At 42.9% G+C, this 10469-nt stretch overlaps 1 protein-coding gene across 1 annotated transcript; it reads left to right on the plus strand.

The window, feature by feature from the left end:
* The first annotated feature begins 837 nt into the window (after positions 1-837).
* Positions 838-10013, plus strand: ldhba (lactate dehydrogenase Ba). The gene is made up of 8 exons (XM_031869878.1): positions 838-979; positions 3818-3954; positions 5387-5504; positions 5584-5757; positions 5840-6013; positions 6125-6242; positions 7413-7536; positions 9249-10013. The coding sequence occupies exons 2-8, from the start codon at positions 3826-3828 to the stop codon at positions 9414-9416; spliced, it is 1005 nt and encodes a 334-aa protein (XP_031725738.1). The 5' UTR covers positions 838-979; positions 3818-3825; the 3' UTR covers positions 9417-10013.
* Positions 10014-10469: the final 456 nt, after the last annotated feature.

Consider the following 10469-nt stretch of genomic DNA (forward strand, 5'->3'; position numbering starts at 1 on the left):
ATCCCGACAGCATCAGGCTGCAGGAGAGAAGCATGAAGACCTAACGTTTTGTGACCACTTAGAAAAATGTAACCAAAAAAACAGTTGTAGCAGACCAAACGTGTGGTTCCAAAATGTCAGAAATGGATTTACATTTGACCAAGAGCGCATTATTACTGGTTTAGGTCTCAAAAAGCCAAACTTTAGGACTTGAGACCTGTCAGTGACTTGGTTCTTTAGAGCAAAGACCCGATGTTTACTTGAGACCTGAGAACTGATGACCTGTCTGGTGATGGGTTGAAACACCCAGATCCTTAATAAGCAATACCACCAATGTAGTCCTCAATTCAACATGTTCCTTCAGTGTCATCAGCAAAATAATGCACTTCAAGTATCAACAGTTCATTGTGCTGTCAGTGTTATATTATATTATATATTTGAATACTTACTGGTCAGGATGGAACTAATCTAAGTCAAATATGATTTATAAAGTAGCTGTGGCTGATAGATAGATGTAGTGAAGTTATGGATGTAGACACTTCAGAGAATGAAGGGGACAGAGGAGGACAGCCTGTGGACTGAGCTCACTGACTTCACCTGATGTAACAGCTGCATCATTGCTGCTGAGGAGAGGAAACTCCAAACAAAGGTCTAGAGACAGAGAGAACGTAATGTAAGCCATTCAATTCAAACCAACAGGCTTTGTTGGCATGGATGTTCATGGACAATGTTGTCAAAGTGTCAATAAGAAGAAAAAGAACAAGAAAATGTCTGACAGTTATCATCTATTCCCGTTTTCCATGGCGTGACGTAGACCGGCGTCATGCTCTGCACCCCTCTTCACACGTGAACCCATCGTGAACACTATGCCCCCCCCCTCCTCGCTGCAGCCCGTTCAGCTCCACTAGCCATCTCTCCATCTCTACCAGCCGCTAGACTCCGGACCGTCTCAGCACCGGACCACATAGCGGACCCCAGCCAGCAGAACTACTGTTAAAACGTGAGTACTGTGCGGATGTTCCGGGCGCAGTGATGCGCGCTGAACGCCTCGGCAGCAACGGATGCTGTCGCTGCACGAGCTCATCTTGAATGAATGCGAAGTTAAAGAGAGAAACATTGTCTCAGTTTAAACTGAATTAAATGCTACTTTCATTCATGCGCTGCGCCAGTTTAGCCTACATGATGAATAATGATTTTGAATTACGTGCGAAATTGTGCTGATTTCAGCCTGTGATACACTTCATCCCACGTGCAGCTAGAGGCTCATTAATCTGTGATGCAATCAGAAATGTTCGGCTGAGTTCACATTCCATCACTAAAGTGATGAGGTGCATTCACCTCCACAGCGGACTTGACTCCCAGCTGTGCACCTGCTCTGCCCTCACACAGGAAACCTCCTCCTAGTGGACCTGAACTCACCAACTCTTATTCATCATGTTTTAAACTGAGTAGTCTCTCATCACTGTCACCAAAGCCAAGGAAGATGGAGGCCGAGGCCTGGTGGTTACATAACGTCATAACAGAGAGGACCTAAACCACAGGCTGCCCCTCTAACGGCTGTGTTGGTGGGACACATGCACTGCTGCACGCAATGAAGCTGGTCAACCGTAATTAATTTTAGGAGGCTACAATGAGGCATGTAGTGGTTCAGCAGCTCTATTGTCTCCTGAATAAGTGGGCAGCCCCATAGAGCCACGAGTTGTGTCCTTTTCTGGACACCAACCAGCATGACAAGCAGGCTGTCCACATGAGCCCCAATCCTAATGTGTATATGAGCTCACAGGGCTTTGTTCTTTCTGTGTACCGATGATATTCTGATGTGTTATACAACAACTAGTATGATTTCCCTCTTATATTAAATAGGACTTCACAGTCTTTTATGTTTCCAGAAGTTGATGAAAGTCCTAGTTGAAGTTGTACGCTGTGTCCCATTTTGTCCCACCATAAAGTGTTCACTTGTCCTGTATGACATGACGTCTGCCTGCTGGTGTTGCCCATGACAGCTGAACAGTGCACAATGAGATCAACTCAGTGAATTGATTTTAGTTCAGTTAGGACAGGCTGCATGTCTTTGGACTGTGGGAGGAAGCTGGAGAACCCAGAGGGAACCCAGAGCGAACCCACGCTGACACCGGGAGAACATGTAAACGTCCATGAAGTACTCCATATTCCACCATGGTGGTACTTTAACCCTCTGTATCATAATACGACAAACATAGACAATGCTGCAGGGATGGATATGATACGGGTCATGGTAAGAAACACATGTATGTTCAGATTAGCATGTCAGTGAACATGAAGACGATGATGACGGTGACAGTCCGGATGTCTCTCGTCCTGATGTCTCTCGCCCTGATGTCTCTCATGATGTCTCTCGTCCTGATGTCTCTCATGATGTCTCTCATGATGTCTCTCGTCCTGATGTCTCTCATGATGTCTCTCATGATGTCTCTCGTCCTGATGTCTCTCATGATGTCTCTCGTCCTGATGTCTCTCCTCATGATGTCTCTCGCCCTGATGTCTCTCATGATGTCTCTCGTCCTGATGTCTCTCATGATGTCTCTCGTCATGATGTCTCTCCTCATGATGTCTCGTCCTGATGTCTCTCCTCATGATGTCTCTCACCCTGATGTCTCTCATGATGTCTCTCGTCCTGATGTCTCTCATGATGTCTCTCGTCATGATGTCTCTCCTCATGATGTCTCTCATGATGTCTCTCATGATGTCTCTCATCATGATGTCTCTCATGATGTCTCTCGTCCTGATGTCTCTCCTCATGATGTCTCTCGCCCTGATGTCTCTCATGATGTCTCTCGTCATGATGTCTCTCTTCATGATGTCTCTCCTCATGATGTCTCTCGCCCTGATGTCTCATGTTGTCTCTCATGATGTCTCTCGTCATGATGTCTCTCATGGTGTCTCGCCCTGATGTCTCTCCTCATGATGTCTCTCATGGTGTCTCGCCCTGATGTCTCTCCTCATGATGTCTCTCATGGTGTCTCGCCCTGATGTCTCTCCTCATGTTGTCTCTCATGATGTCTCTCATGATGTCTCTCCTCATGTTGTCTCATGATGTCTCTCGTCATGATGTCTCTCATGATGTCTCTCCTCATGATGCCTCGTCCTGATGTCTCTCCTCATGTTGTCTCTCATGATGTCTCTCGTCATGATGTCTCTCATGATGTCTCTCCTCATGTTGTCTCTCATGATGTCTCTCGTCATGATGTCTCTCATGATGTCTCTCCTCATGATGTCTTGTCCTGATGTCTCTCCTCATGATGTCTCTCGTCCTGATGTCTCTCATGATGTCTCTGGTCCTGAATGTGTGCATCTCTGACTGAAAGACAACATCTTCTGCCTCCATTTATCCATCCGCTACAATATGTTGGATTCATGTTAATGTGGATTTAAAGACATGTAAATTTGGGAAAAAAAATAAAAAAATGAAGAATTGTCTAATCAACCAAAGATTTCCGACCCCCCTGCAGGACCCCCTAGGGGTTGCGGACCCCCTGTTGAAGACCTCTGCTATAGATCATTGTGTAGCCATTAACTGATTCATTGGAGAATTGCTCCACAGATTCACGGCTGATGATGAAAATAATTAGTTGCAACCCTGCTGTTCAATCACATGTTCTAAGCGTGTGCTGATGTTGTCAGCTCTATGTGCTTCCTTGTTGCTCCTGTGTCCTGTGTGGTAATACACTAAAGTATTTGGGCACACTGCTGTGTATTGGAGGCTGTATATGAACCTAAAGGACTAGTTGAGACACATTGAAGCAGATTGTGACTGTGGGACCTGCTCACCAGGACATGTCTCCTCTGTGTCTCCCTACAGCCGTGATCATGTCCTCAGTGCTGCAGAAGCTCATCACCCCTCTGGCCAGCAGCCCTGCTGAGCCTCCCAGGAACAAGGTGACGGTGGTCGGGGTGGGCCAGGTGGGCATGGCCTGCGCCATCAGCATCCTGCTGCGGGTAAGACACAACAGCAGTGGGCGGCTGTGGCTCAGCGGGTGCAGCCGGTAGTCCCTGTCTGCATGTGGAAGTGTCCCAGAGAAAGACACTGAAACCCACGCAGCTCCCAGCTTCACAGCAGCCCACTGCTCCTGCTGCTGAGCATGGGGTAGAGGCAGAGGTCACATTTCATGGATGTACCTGTAAATATATGAGTACCTGTAAATATACGAGTACCTGTAAATATACGAGTACCTGTAAATATACGACTACCTGTAAATATACGAGTACCTGTAAATATACGAGTATACGTTTGTAGAGCTAATACAGAAATCTGATACATTGCCATATGTGTAAAATACATATCAAAATAGATGTCAGATGTCATATACTGTGTACAAATATATTTCAAAATGTTTTTTTTTAAACTGAATTAGATTTTTGATTAAATAAAGAAGTAAATGCCATGAAAATATGAAGGGACCAGGTTTCCTCTGTGCCGGTGTAAGAATACCCCACATAATAAGATCAATCAGTATTATGTGAAACTAAAACTGCAGATGTCATTCCATGATGTGTGAGACATGGTGATAAATCATATTGTTCCTACCTATATTATATCATTTATAGCTGTATTTTATAATAGTTGTACCTCAAGGGGAGGAGCATATGGTATCACATATCTTACACACACATGTTTTTATGTCAGACAGACAGAGACAACTCAACAGCTATAATCATAATAATAATAATAATATAGTAGCAGTGGATATAATATAATGATAACAATAATAACAATAATAATAGCAGAAATAATAATACAAATATGAGGATATAGGATGCTTAAGTATATGAAAAACATATTAGAAAGACATATCGTCCATAAGTAATGCGTGTGAATGTGAAAAACAGATATTGAATCAAAAACAGTATTTTCATTATGTTTACACATTTTGTCCATTATTTAATAAACACATAATTATGTTCATATAGGATCGTGAGGAGAAACAGACTTCTGGATAGAAATAATGTGTATATATTTGTATATCTTTAATGATTTATTTCACTATATGTATATATATATATATATATATATATATATATATATATATATATATATATACTGTATATATATATATATACGTATATAGTGTATATATATATACACAGTATATATATATATACTGTGTATATATAGTGTTAATAAAAGCATTTGATTAGATTTGAGTGTAAGAGCTCATGTGTGGACATACGAAACTGAATCTCTGTTGAATAGAAATTCCATTCGTCATATTTCTGCGCATGATGTTTGATGTATGACAACGTTGAAGTTATAAAAGCATCATCACATCTGAATTCTAATTGAAAGATGAAAACCCTGCAGACGCACATGAGAGTATTCCATTGTGAAGTAGTGTCCGTCTCTCCTCCATGATGCCGCTGCTCTGGACAGGACCTGTGTGACGAGCTGGCTCTGGTGGATGTGATGGAGGATCGTCTGAAGGGAGAGATGATGGACCTGCAGCATGGCAGCCTCTTCCTCAAGACCTCCAAGATAGTGGCTGACAAAGGTCAGGACCGGCTGCACGCACACCAGAGAAAGGTCTCCAGACATCACATGTTGTTTCCCTTTCTCTCCTCTTCCTCCAGACTACGCGGTCACAGCCAACTCTCGCCTGGTCGTGGTGACGGCCGGCGTTCGCCAGCAGGAGGGTGAGAGCCGCCTTAACCTGGTGCAGAGGAACGTCAACGTCTTCAAGGCCATTGTCCCCCAGATCGTCAAGTACAGCCCCAACTGCACTATCATCGTGGTCTCCAACCCTGGTGAGTATGAGAGAACACACATTTCATCATTATCAACTATAAATGCTATCAATAGCCGCTGGTTGTAACACACCCTCCACAGTGGACGTGTTGACATATGTGACCTGGAAGCTTAGCGGTCTGCCCAAGCACCGCGTCATCGGCAGCGGCACCAACCTGGACTCGGCCCGCTTCCGCTACCTGATGGCCGAACGCCTTGGCATCCACGCCAGCTCCTTCAACGGCTGGGTGCTGGGAGAGCATGGAGACACCAGCGGTGGGTACACTCTCCATTATCACCATCAGGGCAGTGCCACTGAAAACCTGAATGTCACTTGACTTGAGAGTCACACACAGCACCGTAATAACTGTTGTGCTGGTCTTTCAGTGCCGGTGTGGAGTGGAGCTAACGTGGCAGGAGTCAACCTGCAGAGCCTGAACCCTGATATTGGCACTGATGGTGATAAGGAGCAGTGGACGGCCACACACAAGGCTGTAGTGGACAGGTAGGGCTGTCTGTTTGACTGAGTGTGTGTGACAGAGAACAGCAAACATCCAGTAGACTGGACTCATTATGGAATACCAGTTCATTCAATGTTAGATGAATAAACGAGTCTTTGAAATACATCCTGTCATATATTAATGTATATGAGTCATTATCGTTAAATAGATCAATAAATTGGCGGTTAGAGAGAAGGTAGCTGGTTAGATCTATTTCTTGTGCTTTAGTGTGAATCTGTGAGAGAAACACTCATATGAATAGACGCACTTTAAACCTTTTTCTTTCTTTCTTTATTGAATTATAACAACTCATTTATATTTACATTTATTTATTTCCTCATTTATTCATATATTTATTTCATAACCATATTTGTCATTTAATAATGAATGAGATGGCATACCATAGATAGATATTTACTTGGAGCCAAAGGCCTGATGTCACTTCCTGTTTAGCATCTGTGACACCACTGACAGAAGACGATCCACTTCCTCTCCGTAAGAAGAAGCATGGCCGTCCTGTAGGTCACTTTGCTTCCTCACATGAGTCCAGTCTGTCCCGTCTCAGCCTCCTGCTGCTGTATGGAGCCTAAACAGCAGATTAAGTGGGCTGATAGCTGCTATCGTCTGTGTCATTATTAAACAGGTCTGTCAGTGGGAGTGCTTCTGTTCTCTGAGGCCATTACAGTGTTAGTTGGAGTGGCCCCAGGGGGCCCGTGTTACAGCAGCCTCACTCACTACATTAAGTCATTCATTGTACAGCCAACAGCAATCAGCTTAAACCACCTTTTACCTCCAGAGCCTAAGATGGCATAATACATTGATTATTCAACAACCTGATATTAACCTTTGGTAACTGATGCTAAATATGCTGATAAATGACACAATGATGTAATTTCTTGCATTGCAGAATAGGCTTATGAGAATATATTAAATGACATATATCTTTGATGATATAACGGGAAGCTTTATTTGTGCACATGTCACATCACTGTGAAATGGATTTCACATCTCTTGGGGTCAGGTTCTACAGGGTCAGGGTCAGATCATAGAGTTGCGATGGTGTTCTGGGTGGTTGCTGGTAAATATATGTAGATATATGTGAATTGTTGTGAACACACGCACGCTGTCCACGTGCTGTATGGATGTGAAGTGTCCTGTGGCTGTTTGTGTCGCAGCGCCTACGAGGTGATCAAGCTGAAGGGCTACACTAACTGGGCCATCGGTCTGAGCGTGGCAGACCTGACTGAGAGCATCGTCAAGAACATGAGCCGGGTCCATCCGGTCTCCACCATGGTCAAGGTCTGACACACACACACACACACACACACTCACTCTCTACAGTGCCGCAGGGAAACAATGAGCTACCAGCCACCACTGACCTGCTGTTTGTAACAAGTTATGCACATTTTAGGTAATGATGCCTCGATTTTCAAATCATTTCAGCTGATGTTGTGCCTTAGTGGTGCTTCATTTGCAATTAATGTTTAAACAATGAATATGGGGTTTTCAGGACCCCAGGGCCTGGATGGTAATCTAGTCTTACACACAAGCCATAGCCTAAATAAAGTCATTCTTCTTATGGAGGCCAAGGTCACATGGTTCTTTTTTGGACTTCTATCAAACGATCACAACCTTCATCCGTGCTTCTCTGCCATTCCTACTCATAGGCTTAACAACTGAATCCCTCTTAGCTCAACTTGACTTCCGTAGTATGATTAGTCTATATATTTATGTTTGTATTTATATTTATATTTACATTGGTATTCATATTTATGTTTATGTTTATATTTACAGTATATTTACATTGATATTTATATTTATATTGATATTTATATTGATATTTATATTTACATTGATATTTATATTTATATTTATATTTATATTTACATTGATATTTATATTTATATTTATATTTATATTTACATTTATATTTACATTGATATTTATATTTATATTTATATTTATATTTACATTGATATTCATATTTATATTTATATTTATATTTACATTGATATTCATATTTATGTATATGTTCTGTATACTTCAGGGCTAATCACGTCCTGAGACTGATATCCATCTTCCCATTTCACTCAGAAAATAAAAGCTAATAAGTATTAAGTTGTAATATGATGTAATAAGTATTTCCCAAAACATTAAACCATTCAGTTAATACTGTCTCTGTAACCCTTGTGCATCACGTAATGGCTCTTTTATTTCCATTTATTGTTTAATCATTTTGTCTATGTTAATGCAGATGTCATACATTTTGGCATTTGACATTTTCTGTATTTTTGAAGTTGCACCTCATCTGCTATAATGAGTCTATAATAAACGGTGCAGCTAAAATACAGACACTCAGATCCTTAAGGACACAAATGTCCACAGAAACCCAATAAAAGCACAAAGTTTGTTTCAGTGTAGATCCAGTCACACATGCTCCTCTCCTGGCGTCCACTCTGTCGCTGCTCTTATGTGTTTAATGCAGATCACTCCCATCTCCCCCGAGCATTTAGTACACACAACATAATGCAATGTTTCATTAAAAACACTGGCATTATGAAAGAAATGAAAGAAAAGGGTTCAAATCATGAATATTTGGTAGTTATGAACATTTAACTCAGTGAAAGTCGAACATAATATGAATATGTCATTTTATGGCGCATTTTGAGATGGACATTTTCGTCCTCTGAGGACATGAGCACAACCTTTTTAGAGAGAGGCACAAGGATGCATATATACTGAGTGTGTGTGTGTTCTCTACGCCTCCTCCCCTCACTCTGTGTGTGTGTGTGTGTGTTCTCTACGCCTCCTCCCCTCACTCTGTGTGTGTGTGTGTGTGTTCTCTACGCCTCCTCCCCTCACTCTGTGTGTGTGTCCTCTACGCCTCCTCCCCTCACTGTGTGTGTGTGTGTTCTCTACGCCTCCTCCCCTCACTGTGTGTGTGTGTGTGTGTGTGTGTGTGTGTCCTCTACGCCTCCTCCCCTCACTCTGTGTGTGTGTGTGTGTCTCAGGACATGTTTGGTATTGGTGAGGAGGTCTTCCTGTCTCTGCCCTGCGTGCTGAACAGCACCGGCGTGAGCAGCGTGGTCAACATGACCCTGACAGACGGCGAGGTGGGCCAGCTGAGGAAGAGCGCCGACACGCTGTGGGGCATCCAGAAGGACCTCAAGGACATCTGAATACACCCGCGATGCCTGTCAACACGCACACACCCCTTTTATAATGTCCCCCTCTTCACACTGAACTGCTGGCATTTTGAAGGAGAACACCAGTCTTTCAAAGATTGTGTGGGTGAGAATTTCAGTTTTGCATACATCATCCAGCCTGATATGATTTCAGCGCTGCATTATGTCACCATTATATCACCGTTAGGTCTGAGGAAGACGGCTGTGCTCCTTTAAAAGAGAAACAGAATGTCTCCCACCAGTGATAGGCTGATGTTGTGTGTTACTGTGTTTGTGTTAAGACATGTGAGGTGACCTGTGTTACTGTACTCTACCAGCTGTTTGGACCAGCATCAAGCACAAGCCCTGTCCTCCTCCCCCACTCGCTGTGTGAGTCCTTCCTTTAGTTCCCTGCAGTGAAGCACTCAGACAAAGGCCCCACAAATCCAAGACGGCGCTGTTTCCCTCCCTCCTTCGTCTACAAGTGTTGGTCTGCAGCAAACACTCAGTGTGAAGTCAGTGTTAGCAGAGGGAGAGGAGCGTCCAGCTCCACATGTTTCTGTCAGACCTTGTGTTGTGTGTAACTTAATAAAGTTGAACCTGGTGAAGGCTCGTGTGTGTTTGTGTGTTTATTCTGTTAATGAGGATACTAATCATTTCATTGTGAAGAACACACCACTGCACAAAGAAGGACTCACTTTAGAGAGGCAGATTTATTCATTTCATTGCATCAATTAGATAACAATGTTGGTTTACCGCATACTATTTCTAAAAGATTAGGTGGTTCCATATTTCTTAACTGCCAATAACATTTTCAATGTTCAACAGCAGGTTTTATTATATTAGAAACACAACATTTCTATTACAGTTGTCACCTATAGGAGCATCTAAGACAATCATCTGTTCAACATGAAGACTTCCTTCTGTATGAGGCCGTCCCTGTAAGTAAAGAGATCATGTGACTACAGCTGAGCCCTGTTTATAAGTAGAGAGGTCATGTGACTACAGCTGAGCACTGTTTATAAGTAGAGAGGTCATGTGACTACAGCTGAGCCCTGTTCATAGGTA

The sequence above is a fragment of the Anarrhichthys ocellatus genome, unplaced genomic scaffold (assembly GCF_004355925.1).
Source record: "Anarrhichthys ocellatus isolate YVR2014 unplaced genomic scaffold, GSC_Weel_1.0 scaffold49, whole genome shotgun sequence".
Taxonomy (NCBI): domain Eukaryota; kingdom Metazoa; phylum Chordata; class Actinopteri; order Perciformes; family Anarhichadidae; genus Anarrhichthys; species Anarrhichthys ocellatus.